This window comes from Larus michahellis, chromosome 1 (assembly GCF_964199755.1).
Source record: "Larus michahellis chromosome 1, bLarMic1.1, whole genome shotgun sequence".
Lineage (NCBI taxonomy): Eukaryota > Metazoa > Chordata > Aves > Charadriiformes > Laridae > Larus > Larus michahellis.
Window position 1 is genome coordinate 91,853,549 of NC_133896.1, and position 20,336 is coordinate 91,873,884.

The window sequence follows — 20,336 nt, forward strand, 5'->3', positions numbered from 1 at the left end:
GTGACCGCGTCTGAAATCCCCAGCCATCTCTTGCCTCCCTGCCCCTGCTGGCCTATACCAGTCTCTCCCAAGGATGAGTGTTATTTCAAAAAGAGCTTCTTTGACCCACAAACCTAATATGCTTGGCTCCCTCTGATGCTGCCACTCTACTACACCCCTCAGTGACCCCTCTCACGTCTGAGGGTCCACTTTCCCCCCTGGTGTTTCTCGCTCGCTGCAGCCCATGTGTACCCTGAGCACAAGGACTCTCCCATGGCCTTGTCCCCTCCCAGCCCAGGGGAGGGAGCAGAGCCAGGCACTCCCCAGGTCCCAAACGCGTGTGTGAGGAAGGAGCTGACGTACGCACTTTGCTTTCCACTGCAGCTGGTTTATTTCTAAAGTTTAAGGGTTCATTGGGCCTATGTCCTCCAACCCTCTGTCCAGAAAAATAATTCAAACCACAAAAAGCCCAGTGAGGCTGGCGAGACGACACTGTGTGGGGAGCACCCAGGAGCTGATGGCACCCCCGGAGCAAGGGGCTGCTCTCCAGCAAGACAGCAAAACCCCACATCTCCTCCACTCCCTCTCCGGCTGTGTGTGTCTCCCCCACACTTTCCCCTTCTTCCCTGTGGCTCTCCCGAGGCTGTCCTCTCCCTGGCCACCTTGCATTCCCCCCGGCAGCCTCCCACCGCCCTGGCTCGCTCCCCCTCAGCGGCAGCTGTGCACCTCCACCAGGTGCCGGCACTGCTTGCACTTGACAGAGCAACACCAGCGGAACTTGCAGCTGCATCGCTCCACCACCTCCGCCTGGGCCGTCTGGAAGCCCCTGCCGCAGCACAGGAGCTCACAGCCGTCCATGGCTGGGGATGTCCGGTTGCACTGGCGGCCAGAGGTGCCGAATACCCCACGCCGGGGGTCCCGCTCACAGAAGTCTGGGCTGGCCAACAGGTAGACCAGGTCATGAGCCGTGTAGGGCTTGAAGCGAGAGCTCTTGGGCACCAGGAGCTTGCGGGAACCGACCCGCTTGGGGTGAACCTCCGTCGCCCCCTCAAACTTTTCCTTGAGGACGTTGCCCACCTTGCGGAAGGGAGGCATGACCTTCCAGCACGTGCGCACCTCACAGGAGCCCGACACACCGTGGCACTTGCACTCCACCTTCATGTGGGCCAGGAGAGCCTGGAGAGCAGGAGGCAGCTGCCAGCCAGACCAGGGACACTCTGCCCTATGCTTCCCATGCCTACGGGGCCCCCATCAGCCACCATTCCCCCACGTACCTCCCATGGGGCTGGAGGGCAGGAACACCCAAAGGGAAGGAAGGGAAAGGGAAAGGGAAAGGGAAAGGGAAAGGGAAAGGGAAAGGGAAAGGGAAAGGGAAAGGGAAAGGGAAAGGGAGCAAAAAAGTCTTTTTAAGACAGGCCAATACAAAACAGAAGGGGATCCGCTCTGTGGGAAACAGGTTGACTTGGGTGTCTAAGAGAAATCCCTGAGGCAGGGGAAGAAATGGGGACCTGCTCTGGCCCATGGGGCTGTGGGGAGGGGAATAGATCTGCCCAGAGCCAGAGGATGTTCTAGGGACCAGGTCTGACAGTGGCCCCTGCAGAAGATGGTGTCTTTGCCCAGGAGGGGCTGGAGGAGCAGGGAAACCCTTCAGAGCAGAATGGAGAAATTAATTTCCGTTGCAGAGAAGGCCAAGGAAGGTAAATCACGGCTGGGGTCTGTGAGGAAAAGGACTCTGTGCAGAGATGGGTAGGGGAGATCGAGACCTCACTCCGTGCAGGCGAGGAGCCAGCTCGGTGGCAGTGCTGGCCTGAGGAAAGGCAGCAGGACACAGAACCCCTCTGGGAGCTCATGGCTGCCCTGTACTGCTCCTCTGGGTAAGGGAGCTGGACCGAGATCCACCTAGCCAGGGAGAAGCTCCTGAAGCCGGGCTTGCTTCCCAGCCCTTGTTCCTGCCCTTACCTTCCTCCCAGCCTCATTGTTGTGCAGGTTCATCAGCACCCGGCTGGAGGAGATGCCGCGGCTCCTCTCAGGGTTGTCTACGAAGGCTTGAGAAAAGGCAATCCCGTAAGACAAGTTATCAGAGCAGCCCGACCATTGAAAACCTGCAGAGGGAAAGCATCCTTGAGACGAAGATGGAGAAGCCCTGGGAGGAGCTCCCAGAGAGCTGAGGGCTGTGGAGAAGGGAGATGTCTCCTCCCCTGGTGAAGTTCTCCTCACCCATGGATCTTCTCCTCTGCCACCCCCTCCCTGCCACCGCCCTCCTCCTTCACCTTCGGGGCTGACTCCTCGGATCTTGCGGTCGCAGCCACACTTCTCCAGCTCCCCGCGGCTGCAGGCACGAGTCACAGCAAAGGCAATGCCGGCAGCAGAGATAGCATGGATGAAAGCAGACTCCCGCGTGCCTGCAGCGGGGCGAGAAATGGCACCAGTCTACAGAGCGGGGACGCACTGATGGGACACGGCAGGGGGAAAAGAGGCTGCGACACTGCATGCAAGAAGGATGTATTCAGGCGGAGACTGCTCAGGAGAAATCTCTGTTAGGATGCTGCAGTTCCCAAGGCCTGGAGCCAGCAAAGGAGATGGCTCTGCAGGGTGCTCCTGGCTCAGTGCCCTTGCCTTTGGCACCCTCAGTTCCTGGGCTGGGTGTCCCATTGCGGGAGAGAAGTCAGCAGCTCCCAAGGGATGTGAAAGGGGAGCCGTGGTCGGGGAGTGTCAGGGGCTGAGCCTCCCACACAGAGAGGTTTGTCAGGGAGGACCCTGCTGCCTTGTCTCTAGGAGCCAGAGAGACCCTGGTCATAGCTCTCTGTATGGCTCCTTCCATGCAAACACATGCAAAATCTTTCCGTGTTGTTCTGGGGGCATAGGCAGATCCTTTTTCCCTGGCCTGCAATGAAAAGGGACTGCAGCTTCAGAGAAAAAGGCTTGATTTGAGCTGCTACTCCAAAGGGCTGGGCTGGTGGCAGGGTGGGGGAGAAGATCTATCAGTCTGCAGAGCTGGTACCCAAAATGCTGGTATCCAGAGGGCACCAAAAAGCCAAGCCTGGCCAAATGAGGAAGAAGTCTGGCCAGAATATTAACATTTGTAGCAGCACATGCATTTGGTTCAGTTTGCTGTGTGTTGACAGCTTGGTTAGCATGCGGAGGAAGGCACTGGCCACTCTGCAGCTTGTCCCAGTGTGACACTTGCACACTGGCCCAGAAAAGGCTGATGTGTCAAGGGGACCCCATGGGTGTACTGAAGGGACCGCACGCCGGCTCTGCCTGCGCTGCCTCCCCCTTGCTGACCTTGGATGGCGACCTTGCCGAAGACCTGCAGCCCCTGCAGGGTGGAGCAGTTCCACCGGCGAGAGTGAAACTGGTGCTGGCACTCCTCCACAGCCAGCTCCGCGCCTCGCTTCACCGCCTCCATGGCTTCCACCTGCCGCCGGCAAACGCGCACCTGCTCTTCCACCAGCCCCATCAGGCCCTCGCAGGCCCTGGGGTCCCGGAGGACTGCCCGCAGAGAAGGCTGCTTGGCCAGGTACCTGCAGGGCGAGGGAGAGATTCAGTCGCACATGGGCTAGAGTCAGGGCCACATCTGTGCGGAACTAGCCCTCTACAGCCTTATTTTAGAGCAGAAACGGGGCATGGAAGGGGATGCGCCTCCTCTTGTCTGTGCCAAATTGGACATTCCTGCTCCCTGTCCTGGTCTGCGCCTCTCAGGTTCATCATCCTTCTCCCTTCATGCTCCCAGACGTGCCCCTCCTGATGTGCTGCCTTTGGGTTGCCCAGATTCCTTCTTCCACCCTTTTCACAGAATCACACAGAATCACAGAACGGTTTGGGTTGGAAGGGACCTTAAAGATCACCCAGTTCCAACCCCCCTGCCATGGGCAGGGACACCTCCCACTAGACCAGGCTGCTCAAAACCCCATCCAGCCTGGCCTTGAACACCTCCAGGGATGGGGCATCCACAGCTTCCCTGGGCAACCTGTTCCAGTGCCTCACCACCCTCACAGTAAAGAATTTCTTCCTAATATCCAATCTAAATCTACCCTCCTTCAGTTTGAGGCCATTACCCCATGTCCTATCATCACACTCCCTGACAAAGAGTCCCTCCCCATCCTTCCTGTAGGCTCCCTTTAGGTACTGGAAGGCTGCTATAAGGTCTCCCTGGACCCTTCTCCAGGCTGAACAACCCCAGCTCTCTCAGCCTGTCCTCATAGGAGAGGTGCTCCAGCCCTCTCATCTGTTCTCACAGATCTGCCCGCTTTCTTGGGAGATATCGCCTCCCCAGGTGTCTTTCCAACCCAGATTGTACAAACAAAAACCATACTTACAGCCAGGTCACGGCAAGGGCATGCTGCACGGGGATCAGCACCACATACAGCCACATCATCTCCATCCTCTTCCTGGCAAAACTCCACCTTCAGCCACGGTGCAGCAGGCGCCTGAATTCCCTCCTGCGACCTCCCACTGCCTCTGCCTGACAGTCGCTCTCACAGCAGCTCTGGCCCAACGCTGCAAAGCACAGGTAGCCCCTGCCCTGGGCAACGACCATGGGCTGCCCTGGTGTGGCTGCCAGCATCGGAGACCCAGTGGCCCGCAGGAAACTGCCAGGTTGGCCCTGCGAGGGCGTCCACGCGGGTGCTGTTCCCTACCTACAGCTTGGGTGGCATCGTGGAAGAGCTCTGAACCAAGGCTCTGGGGTGGGCATCCGTCAGAGGGAGCTCACATGGCTGGGGACAGCATCAGTGTCGGACCCCCAGTCTCTGCCGTCCTGTCAGCAGATGATCTGGTTGTCTTCCTCCACAGTCAAGCTGCTTCATCGGCAGGAAGCAGCCTGAGACCCAGTCAGCAGCAGACAGAGCCTTCCACGCAAGAAAAACCTGGCAGCGCCAAGCAGCTGTTGCTAGACCCACCAGCTTGTCATCGCTTTGTCACCAAACCCTTTGGGGAGCTGGAGAGTTTCCCTGCAGTGGCAGCTCATGGGAGCAGAGAGGAGAAAACCTGCTGCCTCCCTCATCCCCAGCCGCCGTCCTTGAGGACCCTCCCTCATCTGCCTCCTCCAGGCTGGAGATTCTTCTGTTCTACCCTGCAGCCCACATAGCTACGGCAAACAGACACAGCCCGGCTGCTCCCTGGCTCTCTTAACTCTTTCCCTGGCACGTCTCCCTTCACCCCCCCTCCATTTTCTTCCCCACGGCAAGAGGGACAGTCTTTGCCCTTCTCCATAATGGGGTGGCTGCTCCTCTTTTCAGCGGGTAGCCCTTTCCTAAGAGCCCTGGGAGTCCAGGAAAATGTGAGTTGTGTGACCGGGGAGCTAAAACTTTTCTCCTGGGAGAAAAGCCTGCTGTTCCCCCCGCAGGCCTGGAACCGCCCCACCTCCCTGGAAGATGAAACTCCTCATGTGTCCCGGAGGTTTCTGCTTTTCCTGTCTGAATCATTCAGAAAGTGAAACAGCGCTGGCTCTGGCCCTGCTTTGGTTCTTCCACCATGGCCCCACATGTGGGTTAACCCCTTTGCTGAGCTCTTCCACGTTTCCCTGCACAAAGAGGTCTGAAGAGTCCTGGGGTTTATGAGTCAACCTTTCAAACCCGAGCAGCCTCTCTCCTCGCCTTCCCAGCTCCCTGCATCCCTCCTTCTGTTGGGTCCTTGCTCCTGCTTTCTGGAGTCAGCACGGCGGGGTGGCAGGCGTGTTGGGATCTGCAGCATCAGGGTGTAGCCTCCAACACCCGCCCCAGTGATCTGGTCTTACCTGCTGCCGACTCAGGCTGCGGTGAGGAAATGCCAGGGGTTGCGCTGCTCTTCCCCAGGAGCTGAGCCTCCAAGGGACAGCGAGGGGCAAAGGTGTGAGCCCTCTTGGTTGGGGTCGGGGGGCGGGGGACAACGGCGTTCGCGGACTGATGCACCGAGACCCGGTGAGGTGAGTGAGCCTGGCGGGGCGAGGGATGCTGTGGGGCAGGGCGGGCTCGCGGGCTGGGCTAAGTGCTACCGTGTCCTCCTCTCCCGGCACACGCGGCAAAGCCAGGACTGCCAGGCTCAGCCAGGTGTGCGCACATGTGTGCGGGGGGCGAGAGCCTCGGAGTTGGGCGGGGGGGGGGGGGAGAAGTTCCCCTAGAGGGTGTCAGAGACTCCTTTTGCAAAGGGAGAAGGAACCCCCCTGCCCCAGCATATCTGCAGGCTTGTATCGGTACCAGAGTCTTGACAGGAACTGAAGAGACGCAAAAAGCTGTGAGAACAAAGATCCCGGCAACTAGGAAGTGAGAAAAGGGGTCTGGTTAAAAAAGAGAGGCACTAAAAAGGCACAGGGTGAGATCAGTGGTTCGGGTGCTATTGTAGCCTCCAAGGATTTATGAGCAGCAGGAACATATATCCCTTGGCGTGTCACCCCCTGAATGAGGAGGCAGTGATGGCAGAACAAGGCAGGCAGGCAGTGAGAAAGTCAAACACCAGCAGCAACAGCCAGAAGGAGGAGGAGCTGGGCAGGGGCTGCAGGGAAAGAGGGAGCCCACAGGCATGGCACCTTCTTCTTGGGGCAGTTGCTGCTGGGGAAGGACGGCGGTAGGATTCGGAGCGTCCCTGTGACCTGTGTCTTCTTCCAGATGTGCTGGGACTGGCAAAACAAATTAGGACTTGAAGTAACAGAGTGACAGATCCCTTCCCAGCTACGCTTGGCGGTGCTAGGTCACGGATGTCCTGCCAAATCAGCCCTTGCACTTTCTTAGCGCCGTGCCTCCTGTAGCCTTAAACAACAGGGACTGACATCTGTGGCAAACACGCCTTTGCCTGCCACAAGCACTGACACCTCTTCAGGGCTCGGTTCTTTTTGGGTCCCTGACACGTCCCAGCAGTGCACAGGTGGGCCCCCGGGGAAGGAGCTCATCCCCAGAGCGCCCAAGCCCATGGGATTGACTGGACTCTGAGCCTCTTGTCCTCAAATCAAGTTTGCTCTCACTTCCCGTATTTCACTTCTACCTCTTGTTTGGCAGTATTTTGGGGAGGGGGTTGCTTTAATTTTCCTCTTTCAGTCCTGGGGGTGGCTGAGTTAGCATGGGAGGAAAGACGAGCGAGTATTTGGCACTATGACCCAGGGCAGGTCTCCTCAATTGCAAGGACACCTGGGTGTTTCTTCTTTCACGATTGTATTTGCTTTCATAAGATGTGTTTTAACTTATCAGCTTTGGATAGCAAAGTTCACGGTTTGTGGCCAGCCAGAAGTGCGTCAGGAAGTGAGAAAGGAGGAGGGATGAACTGCAGCATGACAGACATAGAACCAGCCATGGCACGGCAGGAGACAGCTGTGATTTTGATGTGCAATTAGCCAAAGACCCCAGCTGGCTCTGTTTTGATTCAAGGTGCTCACAGTTTTGGTGCCCGGGATTGAGACCTCTTCAGCAACAGTGACCGCCAGCCAGCAAGCCTGCGCGTGCCCTTGGCTCTTCACCAGCAGAGAGGTAAGTGACACGGAAACTTCTGGAGAGCTGGATGTTCTGGGCACTCTGGGCGCTGGTCCCCACCAGCTGCTGCGCATTTGCTGCCGGATCTGACCACAGGGCACTGGGGGAACCTTCTACATATCTTCAATTCACTAGTGAACCTAGAGGTGCAAGGCGAATCTCAGGATTTATTCAAATGGAGGCTTTCTGTGGGATCCTGTGATACTAAAACCACCGGCAGCCTGCAGAGCTCACTTGCCAAGGTGCCCACAATGGAAGTTCTCTTCCACGGTGCCCTCAGGAGATGAAGGTGGGGGTGACACCTCTAGGGAGTAGGCAGTAGCAGTGTGATCGGACCTTGTGAGTTAAATGCAGATATCTCGGCTTTTTTGTCATGTATCTCATTAAAACCAAGTCATCCTAAGTCTTGAATGTCTTCACAGTTCTAATTATCACAATAATCTAATTTCTTGGTTAGAAAAAAGGTGAAAAGTGGGACTTAAATATCACCTACAGCAGGTAAAAAGCATCCACATTTATGAAAAAATATATTTTCTATTTCTAAAGCAAAGCTGGGTGGTTTTTTTGAGGTTTGGTGCGCTCTTCATCACTTCCTCTTGGTTTCAGATTTGCTAAGCAAGCATGTGCGGTTTGTGTTTTCAGCTGCACTGCTCGGCACCCCAGTGCTGCGTTCTCCGCCGGCATACCTGGGGCTGTCCCAGAGCGCTGCAAGGCTTAAATGACAAGTCATTCTTGGAAACACTGACCCTGCAGCATGCTCGGCAAGATTTTTCTAGCTCTCTTTTTCCACCTCATTTCTCAGCCCGATGCATAACCCTGTCTTCCACCACGCTGTGCTCCTTCGTCACTTTTGCAGTGCTAGGAAGGCAGCGGCTATTGGTGAGATAGTGTCAGGAGAGAAGTTGCCCAGGACCAGGCAGCGAGATGCCAGGCGTTCATCTCATCTCAGGGCACGCCTGCCTCTTCCAGCCCCTATAGGCAAGCACAGCTAGGGTTCCCCACCTCCCAAAAGAAAAAAAACTCAAAATCCCCATGGGTTTTGCATGTTCCTGCGGGGACTCCTTGCCTAGCAGCTGTTTTGCTGCCCCTGGCAGGAGGTGCCCGCCCCTGGGGCCAACCTCTGGCTCGTCTCAGTCCTGCACCCCAGCACCAGCCAGGGCAGCACTTGGGGGAGGCACGTGGCTGTCGTCCCAGTGAGGTGGTCACAGGAGGCGTGTGTGGGAGCTGAGGATGGTGCATTTTTTCAACTGCTTCTTTGGGGTTATCTGCCTATTCTCCAGCATCACGTTCTCCTCTCCCCTCACACAGCAACAGCAGTCAATGTTGCCCCCATCTCACACCTAATACCAGCACCTCTTCCCCCCTCACCGGTGTTTTCCCTTCCTTCTAGTTTCTGCAGCTCCTCCTCCCCTGCAGCCCTCGCTCATTGCGTGTGTGTGTGTACATGTATGCGCATGTGCACATGTGTCACATCTATGTCACCCCCCTGTCCCCCCTCCCAGGGCAAGAATACTGGCAACAAATTCATTTTCCACCTGAAAACAGAAAGAAGTATCTGCCAAGGTAGCATCTGTAGTTTGAATTGCTCTTTTCTGTCCCTGCTGGGGAAAAGGCTGTGGTCTGGGCAGATGGCCTTCAGGGGCTCATATTGATCTTCACTGAGGGGTAAAAAGATGCTTCCTCCCCTTCCTGGGACACTTAATGTCAGTCACCAAACAGAAGGGTCCTTCAAGCTTTCAAGGCAGCATCTCATCATGAGGGAGGACGATACAGCTGTGGGTACCGTTGCCTCCTTACACAGCTGATGACATGAGATCCCCTCAGCAGCTTTCGTGTCGAGCGATGAGTACTTGAGGTTCTTTTAGAGGCAGCCACAAAGAACATGGCCTATGGCTCTCAGACATTAACCAACAAAGATAATACAACCACTTTCAGCTCTTCTGTCTCCCTGCTACCAGCTTGCTCTACCCGTAGCTTTCCTCTTCAGTGAGGAACAGTCAAAACAGTGCCTTCAGAGCTCTGCAGGGAAGCGCTCTGTTCCCACAGCTTCCAGAGACCATGCACGTACGCATCTCATTTCAGGTCTCTGAGGTCTTGATTATAGTATCTGTTATGTCAAATTTGAGACTATCAGCTTAGCTTCAATAACACCACCGTTAGCAGCTTCTGTGTTTCCATCCACCCACCAAAAAAAAAAAAACAACCCTCAAAACCTGCAATCTATTTTGATCTATTTTGCATTCTTGGTGATCTTTGCTGCCAGTTTAGAACTCTGCTGTTTGGCATCCCAAAGGCTGAAGGGCTAGTATGTAAGGAAAGACCACTCAGAAAAAAGGAAAAGGTGATGGTGGGTAAAAAAATAAGCAGATTTCTTGCACCGGTGTGCATGGCAGGAAAGCCTGGGAGATTTCCATGGCAGAAACTCTCTTTACAGGGAAATTCATGAAGGGACTGTTTCTGATCAAAACAGTGGTAGGAACAGTTATGGAGCAGCAACAAGAACTAAGCAGTGTCTGAAACCACACGGCTCCTACCCCAGAGGTCCGAAAATAACTGAAGGGCGAGAGACCTGACTAACTGTGATGTCGAAACATTTGCTTAAAACTGCTTTTAAAGGCTCACTAACCAGACACAATTTGAGAGAAGGCTCTTGGGGGATATCAGACCAGGGAGCCTGATGTCAGTGCTGAACAAATTAGTAGAAGCTATAATAAAGGAAAAAATCAATTGGCATGCAGTCACATCTCATTACTGGGGAAGAGTCATCGTGGCTTTTATAAAGGGATGCTGTGCCTCACAGTCCTTCTTTGAAGGAGTCGACGAGCATGTGAACGGTGACCCATGTGGATTTCCAAAAGGTTTTCAAAAGGGCTCTCAGCAGTGGCGCTTAATGAAATTTAGAGGAAAGGTTCCTACATGGATAAAAAGTGCCTAAAAGATAGGACAGAGAATGAGGGTAGATGGTCGGTTTTCCTAGTGGAGTTCTAATACACCAGTGCCGGGGCTTGGGCTGTTTGATTTATTCATGAGGGACGAATAATGAAATAACAAATCTGTCGGAGGCATAAAACTATTCAAGTTAGAAAAGACAGCGGTCGGCTGCAAAGAACTGCAGAGATTGAGAGAAGTGTGAGTGACTGGCCTTAAAATAACAGCTGAAATTTCATCTAGCTAAGTGACGAGAAAAACCAATCTGAACTGACCGTTACCCCTTGCAAAGGAGACCTGCACCTACTCAGCTCTGTACATCCACATCATCAACATCATTGTGTATGTTTTGAGCGCCCCACCACAGGGCTCACAAAGGCTGTAGCAGAAGTGGAAATGTCCTGAGAAGGGCAACAAGGACAGAACAGCTCCTCTGCGAGGAACAACTCTGAAAGACAATGACCCTTTAGCCTCAAAAAATAAAAAAGGTTACTGAGGGGGAATATGGTAGACCTTTATAAAGTCATCAGTGATAAGGTGAAGGTGAATAGGGATGTTTTTTCCACTGTCTCTTCCAGCACTAAAACTAAGAGCTGAATCTAGCCGGTGGTGATTCAAAAATGAGTACAGGGAAGTGGTTCTTCACCTGAGATGCGACTGAGCTCTGGAACTCATTGGCATTCCTGGCACTGGATGTTGTAGATGGTAAATTTTACATGGACTCAAAAAGCAACTGGAAAAAATCATGAAAGAAAAGTTCCTCGAGGACTACTGAATACAAATAGGTCACCTCTGGCTCAGGAAACTCCTGGGCTACAATATGCTGGAAGCACGAAGAGAATTTGAGGGAGTATAACTACCTGATTGCACTGTTCCTACATTATCCCGTCACCATCCACAATTTGAGATAGAACAGACCACTGATCTCACATGGTATGGACTGTGCTTACATATTATTCTCTAGAGGCGTTTATTGAATACCTCTTGATAAAAATAGCTTGTCTGTGGAGACAAGTCACCTTCACTTGACTGGTGACTGGTCTAGATGCACCTTCACCTGACCTGGCTGCTCTAGGTACACGTGTGAGAGCAGGTCATAATGTCTCACAGAGTCTCAGTCTCATTCACTTTGTCTCAGTCAAGATGAAGGTCTCACCAGTCTGTTCAGCCCGCAGTCATTGCAGGGTTTTGGTGCTAGCAAAAGCTGGCATATGGTCCTTGAGATTTTTTGAGGCATTTAATAATTTTACTTGAAACCAACAACATTCTTGCACGTTTGTCTTGTCTTGTTGGATTATCTTATACTTTAAACTTATGCAAGTATTCACACAAAGTTTTCATCCACCAAGAAGGGTGAAAGCCACTCAGATAGAGCTTGTCAAAACAGTAGAAGTTCCTCTAAGAAACTTGTCTTGGTGGTAGACCTGCCCAACAACACATAAGGATGGGCAAACTGAATCATAAAATCATAGAATCACAGAATGGGTTGGATTGGAACAGACCTTAAAGATCACTTAGTTCCAACCCCCCTGCCATGGGCAGGGACACCTCCCACTAGACCAGGTTACACAAAGCCCCATCCAGCCTGGCCTTGAACACCTCCAGGGATGGGGCATCCACAGCTTCTCTGGGCAACCTGTTCCCGTGCCTCACCACCCTCACAGTAAAGAATTTCTTCCTGATATCTAACCTAAACCTCCCCTCTTTCAGTTTGAAACCATTACCCCTCATCCTATCACTACACTCCTGATAAACAGCCCCTCCCCATCTTTCTTTTAGGCCTCTTTTAGGTACTGGAAGGCTGCTATAAGGTCTCCCTGGAGCCTTCTCTTCTCCAGGCTGAACAAGCCCAACACTCAGCCTGTCTTCATAGGAGAGGTGCTTCAGCCCTCGGATCATCTTCATGGCCTCTGGACTCACTCCAACAGGTCCATGTCCTTCTTGTGATGAGGACTCCAGAGCTGGATGCAGTACCCCAGGTGGGGTCTCACAAGAGCAGAGTAGAGGGGGAGAATCACCTCCCTTGACCTGCTGGCCATGCTGCTTTTGATGCAGCCCAGGATGTGGTTGGCTTTCTGGGCTGCAAGTGCACGTTTCTGTGTCAGGTCGAGCTTCTCATCAAGCAACATCGCCAAGTCCTTCTCCTCAGGACTGCTCTCCATTCTCCGCCTAGCCTGTATCTGTGTTTGGGATTGCCCTGATCCAGTTGCAGGACCTTGCATTTGGCCTCATTGAACTTCATGAGATTCACACAGGCCCACCTCTCAAGCCTGCCCAGGTCCCTCTGGATGGCATCCCTTCCCTCCAGCATGTCAAGTGCGCCACACAGTTTGGTGTCATCAGCAATCTTGCTGAGGGTGCACTTAATCCCAGTGTCCATGTCACTGACAAAGATGTTAGTGCCAGTCCCAATGCCGACCCCTGAGGAACACAACTCATCACTGGTCTCCATTTGGATATTGAGCCATTGATCACAACTCTTTCAGTGCAACCATCCATCCAATTCCTTATCCACCGAGTGGTCCATCCATCAAATCTGTGTGTCTCAAATTTAGAGACAAGGATGTCGTGCAGGACAGCGACAAATGCTTTGCACGAGTCCAGGATGATGATGTCAGTTGCTCTTCCCTTATCCACCAATGCTGTAATACCATCATAGAAGGCATTACAAATGTGTCAGACACAATTTTCCCTTAGTGAAGCCCTGTTGGCTGTCACCAATCACCTGCTTATTTTCCATGTGCCTTAGCATAGTTTCCAGGAGGATCTCCTTCATGATCTTGCCAGGCACAAAGGTGAGACTAACCAGCCTGTAGTTCCCTGGGTCTTCCTTTTTCCTTTTCTAAAATGGGGGTTATGTTTCCCCTTTTCCGGACAGTGGGAGCTTCACTGGACTAATTGATATCTGTCTTGCCCTCTTGTATTAGACCTCCACTTTCATCGTTTAACATATTGTTGCCAGAACGAATCTTTTCCTACCTATGAAGTCAGCACACGCTTCTTCTGTCTCTAATAGATCCTCCCTCCAGATCTATACATTGCCCCACAATGCCATCCAGAAGGTCTGACGTGCTTGTCACGCCTGTCAAGTTGTTGGGTGGCTTCCTCTTACAGTAATATCAGCCTTATGTAAATATTTCCTCTAGACAGAGAATTTTACTTTCCTTTTGAGGTAAATCACGCTCTACACGGGCTCTGTGAGAAAGTCCCTATCAAAACCTTGCAAACGGCTATGGGGAATTCTGTCATGTTCACCAACCCCTGCTCCACTGTGACAGCTTTGAGAGTGGATGTCTAGTTTTAGGAGCATAGAATTAAGGCTTTCTCTAGCCCAGCCACCTACTCAAAGCAGGATCAGATGAGGTTACCCTGGACTATGTGGAGTCTGGTCTTGAAAAGCTCCAAGGATGGAAACTCCCCAACTTCTCTGTGATACCTTTTGCAATGCCTGACTGTCCTCACAGTGAAAACATTTTTCCCTATATTCAGTATGAATCTCTGTTTCTTCAGTCGATGCCCGTTGCCTCTTGTCCCTCTGCCATGCCCCACTGAGAATAGCTAACTCTGTCCTCTTCCAGTAACCACCTTGTAGGTATGGGGAGGCTGCAATTATGTCTCCTGGAGCCTTCTCTTCTCCATCTGAACAAGCCCAGTTCCCTCAGCATCTCCAGCCCCCAGACCTTTTTGTGGCCTTCCGCTGGACTCACTCCAGCTGATCAATGTTTGGCAAGGTAGCATTAGTATCTAGAATTGTTAGCAGTCTCCCACCACTTCGGAGTAACAGGTGTGTTTGTCCACATGTATCCCATGGCCCTTCCCGCTTTACTGTGTGCTCCCTTACCTGGCTGTGCTGCTCTGTGTTTGTGGGACATGGGCTGCTTCGTGCTTTCTGGTGTTGTAAGCAGGAAAATGATCTGAGGACACCCAATCCAAAGGAACTGTATGAATGTAAGCAACGTAAGGAACTCCTCCTAGCTAGGCCTCAGGTCTGTGTGGGTTGTTTCACCTAAGAAAAGGAGCCAGGGTGGAGTCAAGTCTAACTGTAGTATAATTATTTTTATCTGCAATGGATGTACAAAGTCCTGTTTCTCTGATATAAAACAATATTATGCAGTTTTTATTTTAAGTTCCTTTGAGTCAGCATTTTCCCCTCAAAATGCTTGCTGTCTTCTTTTTCTGTCTCCCTCTCTCTCTCTCTCTCTGGTGCTGCCTTGACTACTTTCCCTGTGTGCTCTTGTGCTCTCCCTTTCTTGCATACATGTGCTCTCAGCAGTGATCAAAGCAACGTGCATATTCTGGGGTTGAAAGATAAATAATTCTGTACATCAATTATCTTCTCTGTGCTCTGGCTTCTTCTGCCATCTAATTACTTTCTTTTTGACTATCCATTTTTCTTAGTCTTTTGGTTTCTTTGTGAGTTCGTGCAGCAGAAGCCATCATGGTGGGATTTTGACCTTTCAAGAGATTTCCCCCTCTAACTTAAACTCTCCTGTCTTGGTCTTCCACTCTGACCAGGAATCGTGCTGACATTGAACAACTGGCAATGACCCTCCATCACATCAGCATCCCCATAAGAACTGGAAGGAATTGCTGAACTAGAGGCAGAAGCTGGCTCTAGGTGACTTCGTTACCATCCCTGACAGATGACCAGTGACCAGCAATCCAAAGCAGCACCCGTCAAGAGAGAGGTGTGCCCATCTATCTCCCAGATGCAGATGAGGGGAATGACCTGCCTGTGGCATTCCTAGAGGGGAATGACTTCTCCCAGTGTTTTTCTTTGTGCCTCCTAAGCCCACCAGCAGGCTCAGCCATCACAGCGAGACTCTTCCCTCATCCCCGCTGGGCATGTCAGCTTCTAACGCGTCTCAGACATGCAAGGATTACAGCTTCTACCACCACCTCCTCCTGCCTGGCTACATCCTGATATTCGTTACAGGTCTGCTGCTGAACGTGATGGCCCTATGGATATTCATCCGCTACCTGCGCCTGAAGTCTGTGGTGATGATCTACATGTTCAACCTGGCCGTGAGCGACCTCACCTTCACGCTCCCACTGCCGCTGCGACTCTACTACTACTCCAACCACCACTGGCCCTTTGGTAACACCCTGTGCCAGGTCTCTGGCTCTGTCTTCCAGATCAACATGTATGGTAGCTGCCTCTTCCTCCTGTGCATCAATCTGGACCGCTATGTTGCCATTGTCCACCCACTTCGCTGGCGGCATCTGCGGCGCCCCAAGGTGGCTAAGCTCCTTTGCCTGTTCGTCTGGGTTGTGATCTTCATGGGCTCCATCCCCACAGCCATAGTCCACAAGCAAAACCACTGTAATGTACCGAACCGGACCGTTTATCTGTGCTTTGAAAGCTTCAGTGACGACATATGGCAGAAGAACCTCTTCCCCCTAGTTGTCCTGGCTGAAATCTTGGGGTTTCTCCTGCCCCTCAGCGCTGTAACATACTGCTCGATTCGGATCTTTCAGGAGCTCTGCAAGGACGGCCAGACGAAGACCCTGCGACAGCAGAAGACAGTCCGTCTCCTCTTGGTCAATCTGGTCATCTTCATCATCTGCTTTGTGCCCTATAACACTACCCTGGCAGTTTATGGGATGATAAAGGCCCAGGTGATTAAAGTTCAGGAAGAAACACGGACCTCTGTGCGCCAAGTGCTAATTATGACAATGCTGTTGGCCAGCATGAACTGCATGCTGGACCCCTTGATCTACTACTTTAGTACTGAGGGTTTCCGTAACACCTTTAAGAAACTGCGGCGGGGACAAGCCTGGGACTCAGATATAGGGACGCTTAAGAATCAGGTTGTGGACAATAAGTCAATCCGAGACCGCGCTGTCTCAAAAGTAAAGAAGTTCCCAGCTGAAAACTTTATCCATCCCAGTGAATCTTTGCCATCACTTCCTACTGCAGTATTTTTGAATGGCCCTATTGAGGACTCGGAAATATAACCACAGAAAGGTTATACCATTGCTGAGTCACCCGTTCAATAATGACAGCAAGACTGTGGGAAACAGCACAGGGTAACTTAGCAAACTCTTTGAGGGAGCCCAGCAGACTGTATGTGGGTGATGGTGATGATACAAAGCTGAAGGATGAAAGGTTGTTTTGAATAAACAGAGATGTCTCGGTGACATGGTCCCACCTGACTCTTTTGGTACAGGAAACACAGTGGGGAACGAGGACTCAAAACAAACCTGGTGCATCTAGGTCTGGTCAGCACAGATTCCTGTAGCAAGTCCATGCTGCCTGAGCACCTCCTTGGCTGCACAGTAGCACGGAGCAGTTCTGGGTACAATCAGAACACAGATACGGTACTCACTGCTGACAGAGTGAATTCAGTGGTAATGACCGAGGGAAACTTTGTTGTTTTTTCAACTAGATGCTTCAATGTGAGTCTTAAGTCCAGCTTGGGGCACCTAAATAAGTGTCTTAATTTTCCAGAAGAGTTGAAGCATTTAGCAACCCTTGCTGGAGTCAAGGAGAGCAGCTGAGTGTTTAGTACTCTTGCAGAAGATAGGTTCCAAATTGCACAGTAAGTCACAGACCTTAGCGAAACAATCTTTGGGAGGTATGTCAAATGTGCTTGTGCAGCTGTACGCACACACATATGCAGCCCAAGGGCTATACATTTACCTAACGCAAAATGGCTTGGGAAACACTAGCATACTTAAAAATACACCCGACATTTATAATGGCCCCAGAAAAAAAGAGAGGATACCAATACTGTTGTCATTTCTGAAGCTCGCGTTGACATCAGCGCTTTGCACTTTCCCGACGCTCGGCTGTCGGGTGATTGATTTCAGGTCTGAGTGATTTTCAGTGTTAAAAAGAAATGATGTCACAGAATGAGGCTGCGGTGAAGTATATTTGCTTGCACTGTTTGTACATGCTTTTTCAGCCTGCGCTGTATGCGAAAGCCCTATAAATCTCCCCAGAAGCGAGAGATCCAGCTGTACACAGGCAGTGCCAGAAATCCCAGTTATTCACTCCTGCTTCCAAGGGTTGCCTTTCCACTTGCACTGGGAAACAGCCTCTCTGTGGCTTCCAGCAGGACTCGGGCTATCCCAGAGTGGGCCCGTTAGGGTACATTTGAATTTCTGGGGAAAATTTTAAAGGGATAGTGAGGGAAAGTGACAAGAAATGCTGTTCAGAGTAAAGTCCTGGTTCCTAGACTTCTAAATTTGCAATGAATCTTATTTGAAGTCCCTACCTCATGACTGCTCTGGGAATAAATGTGTTGTAATGCATCATGGCTTTGTGTTACAATGCAGTTTAGGAGACAAGAGGTTTAAATCCATCTTTCCAGTCTCACTTGAAGACTTGCCCTTCTACTACCAGTGTCTGTAGAAGCAGGCCAAGATGATGAGCCCTTCCACCGAGAGATGCTTGTGTCACAGGCTGCCCAGCTCCATCTCCTTTCTCAGCCTGTGCATCAGCCTGGCCAGTGCATCAGCCCGTGCATCCAGCAGGCCAGCCTGGAAATAGGTCTGCAGATGAAGGACATTTAACGGCGTCTGAGAGACGCAGTGAGAGTGGTGGAGGAGGGCTTGCAGGGCAGTAGGCATTTCTGTTTTGAAAATTCAGGACTGCCATGTGAATGTGAATCATTTCTGACATAGCGTAGTGCAGCTGGAGAGGAGAGCGAGCTGTGTGCGTACCTTCTGCTAGGATCTGATGTTACTCTTTTGTTCTGGGATTTACAGGGTAATGGAGCGATATTAACAGCAACTGCACTGCTGTCCATTTCCACATCGTCCTCCACCTTCCTCTTTCCTGTATCCCTTTCCTTGTCCCTGTTCCTCTGGTCCTTTCTCCCTTCCTCAGATCTAATACGTCATGCACTCAAGCATCGACACAATGTCTTCACTGCTAAATCTTCTTCCCTGCCCAGAGAAGTTGATTTATTCTTTTCTTTTAACTTGGCTAGAGCGCTGCCATAGATTCACAGAAAGATTTGGGTGGGAAGGGACCTCTGGAGGTCTCTACACCAACTCCTTGCTCACAGTGGGTTGTTGGGGGCAGCGAGGGCTGGCTGGTCCCCAAAGAAAGGGCAGCTGAGAGCCAAGCGTGGTAAGAAGGCAGGCAGAGGGAAGGGGCTTCCCCACCAAGGGGAGCACCCAAGCAAGGCGAGCAAGGCAGGTACAGTTAGTAGCCGGGTTCATCTAAGAATCCAGATCATCAGACAAGCCTGTAGTGACGAGGCACGTCCAAGGTCCAATTAAGAAGCCAAGTCAGCATCAGGATCAGGTCTAGAGGCAGTAACCAGGGTGAGACACAGTCTAGCAATTGCCAGACAAGTCCGTCGTGACAAGGCACGTCTTGGGTCAAGCCAGGAAGCCTATCAATGGGTCTAGATCAATACAGTGCATGGTCAGGCACAGGCAAGACTGCTCAGGCAGGAGCCAAGGGCAAGAGCACCAGCATAAAAGCAGCTCCCTGGCTAAGGCTCCAGCAGAGACTTCTGGAAACTCTCCCCAAAGCCACCAGAGGGAAGGGGCAGCCCTCAGCCACACTGTCTCTGACCTGGCCCCAACGTCATGCAGCCAAAGCCCCAGGAGCAGGGAGGGTGCACTCGGGACCTTGAGCTAGTTCATGTTGCTCAGGGCCTTGTCCAGGTGTCTTCTGAGCATGTGCAAGGATGGAGAGTCCTCAGCCTCTTGGGTCACCCATATCAGTGCTGAAATTTGCCCTGGGGAGAAGCATTTCCTAATGCTCAGCAGGAATCGTGGCCAGCAGGTCGGGGGAGGTGATTCTCCCCCTCTACTCCACTCTCATGAGACCCCACCTGGAGTACTGCATCCAATTCTGGAGCCCCTACTACAAGATGTAGACGTGCTGGAATGTGTCCAGAGAAGGGCCACGAGTATGATCAGAGGGCTGGAACACCTCTCCTATGAGGACAGACTGAGAGAGTTGGGGTTGTTCAGTCTGGAGAAGAGAAGGCTACGAGGAGACCTTATAGTGGCCTTCCAGTACCTTAAGGGGACCCGCAAGAAAGCTGGAGAGGGACTTTTTAGGATGTTGGGTAATGGTAGGACTAGAGGGAATGGATTAAAACTAGAGATGGGTCGATTCAGACTGGACGTTAGGAAGAAGTTCTTCACCATGAGGGTGGTGAGACACTGGAACAGGTTGCCCAGAGAAGCTGTGGATGCCCCATCCCTGGAAGTGTTCAAGGCCAGGCTGGATGGGGCTCTGAGCAACCTGGTCTAGTGGGAGGTGTCCCTGCCCAGGGCAGGGGGGCTGGAACTAGATGATCTTTAAGGTCCCTTTCAACCCTAACGATTCGATGATTCTATGATTCTATGAATCTCCCTTGTTGCAAGTCACGGCTGTTGCCTCTTGTGCGTTCTCAGGGCCACTGTGAGCAGATTCTGGCTCCATCTTCTCTAGGCAAGTTTGCCAAGTATGAATGAAATGTTGGGTGGCAGATGCCACTCCTTTGGAAGAGGCTGCTCTGCTGCCAAAGGTACAGTATCCCCCCCAAAACGCAACACACAATTTCTCAAAAAGAACATGAGAAAGCATCATCTTTTCTTACGGTATCATTCCTGGGGGGAAAAAAAAAAAAAAAGCAGAACTATTTTCACCTGGAACATTTTATAAATATTCAACCTCCAGCAGAGGAAATTTTAGCTCAAATATTTTGACAAAATTATAAATAGCTGAAAAGCCAATCTCTTAATGGATCTCATCAACCAGTTTAACAATAAAGGGAGCTGCTGGTCATGCTACACCCAGCAGAAAAGTTCCTGACTTTGGGTTTCTCAAAGCTTTCCTTAATTGTTATATGTAGCCAATGGTGTGCCCAGTCTGGGCTGCTGGGTTTTGTCCTTTGGGTTTTAAATCATTTTCAGCTTGCATCAGTTTTGTGTCATTTTTGAGGATTCTAGTGAAATTTAATCGCTTTGGATTCTGGAGAGGATTTTGGTTATTTTTTCATGTCTGCCAGAGAGAATCAGCGTTAGCTAGGTCTTCTG

At 51.7% G+C, this 20,336-nt stretch overlaps 2 protein-coding genes across 2 annotated transcripts; one reads left to right on the top strand and one right to left on the bottom strand.

Moving 5' to 3' along the window:
- Positions 1-349: 349 nt before the first annotated feature.
- LOC141745307 (protein Wnt-4-like) lies at positions 350-5,022 on the bottom strand. The gene is made up of 5 exons (XM_074592913.1): positions 4,299-5,022; positions 3,265-3,503; positions 2,250-2,381; positions 1,939-2,081; positions 350-1,155 (listed from the first exon to the last, which is right to left on the bottom strand). Exons 1-5 carry the CDS (start codon positions 4,361-4,363, stop codon positions 688-690), a joined length of 1,047 nt encoding a protein of 348 aa, XP_074449014.1. The 5' UTR covers positions 4,364-5,022; the 3' UTR covers positions 350-687.
- Positions 5,023-7,205: 2,183 nt separating this feature from the next.
- LPAR5 (lysophosphatidic acid receptor 5) lies at positions 7,206-17,602 on the top strand. The gene is made up of 2 exons (XM_074592897.1): positions 7,206-7,415; positions 14,862-17,602. The coding sequence occupies exon 2, from the start codon at positions 15,192-15,194 to the stop codon at positions 16,302-16,304; it is 1,113 nt and encodes a 370-aa protein (XP_074448998.1). The 5' UTR covers positions 7,206-7,415; positions 14,862-15,191; the 3' UTR covers positions 16,305-17,602.
- Positions 17,603-20,336: the final 2,734 nt, after the last annotated feature.

Bases quoted from the DNA above. Each gene is read 5' to 3' on its own strand.
- LOC141745307 (XM_074592913.1), bottom strand. From the start codon at position 4,363: ATGGAGATGATGTGGCTGTATGTGGTGCTGATCCCCGTGCAGCATGCC. The intron at 2,382-3,264 runs GTCAGCAAGGGG...GCCCCGCTGCAG, and splicing joins CGGCAAGGTCGCCATCCAAG to GCACGCGGGAGTCTGCTTTC. The intron at 1,156-1,938 runs GTAAGGGCAGGA...CCTGCTCTCCAG, and splicing joins ACAATGAGGCTGGGAGGAAG to GCTCTCCTGGCCCACATGAA.
- LPAR5 (XM_074592897.1), top strand. From the start codon at position 15,192: ATGTCAGCTTCTAACGCGTCTCAGACATGCAAGGATTACAGCTTCTAC.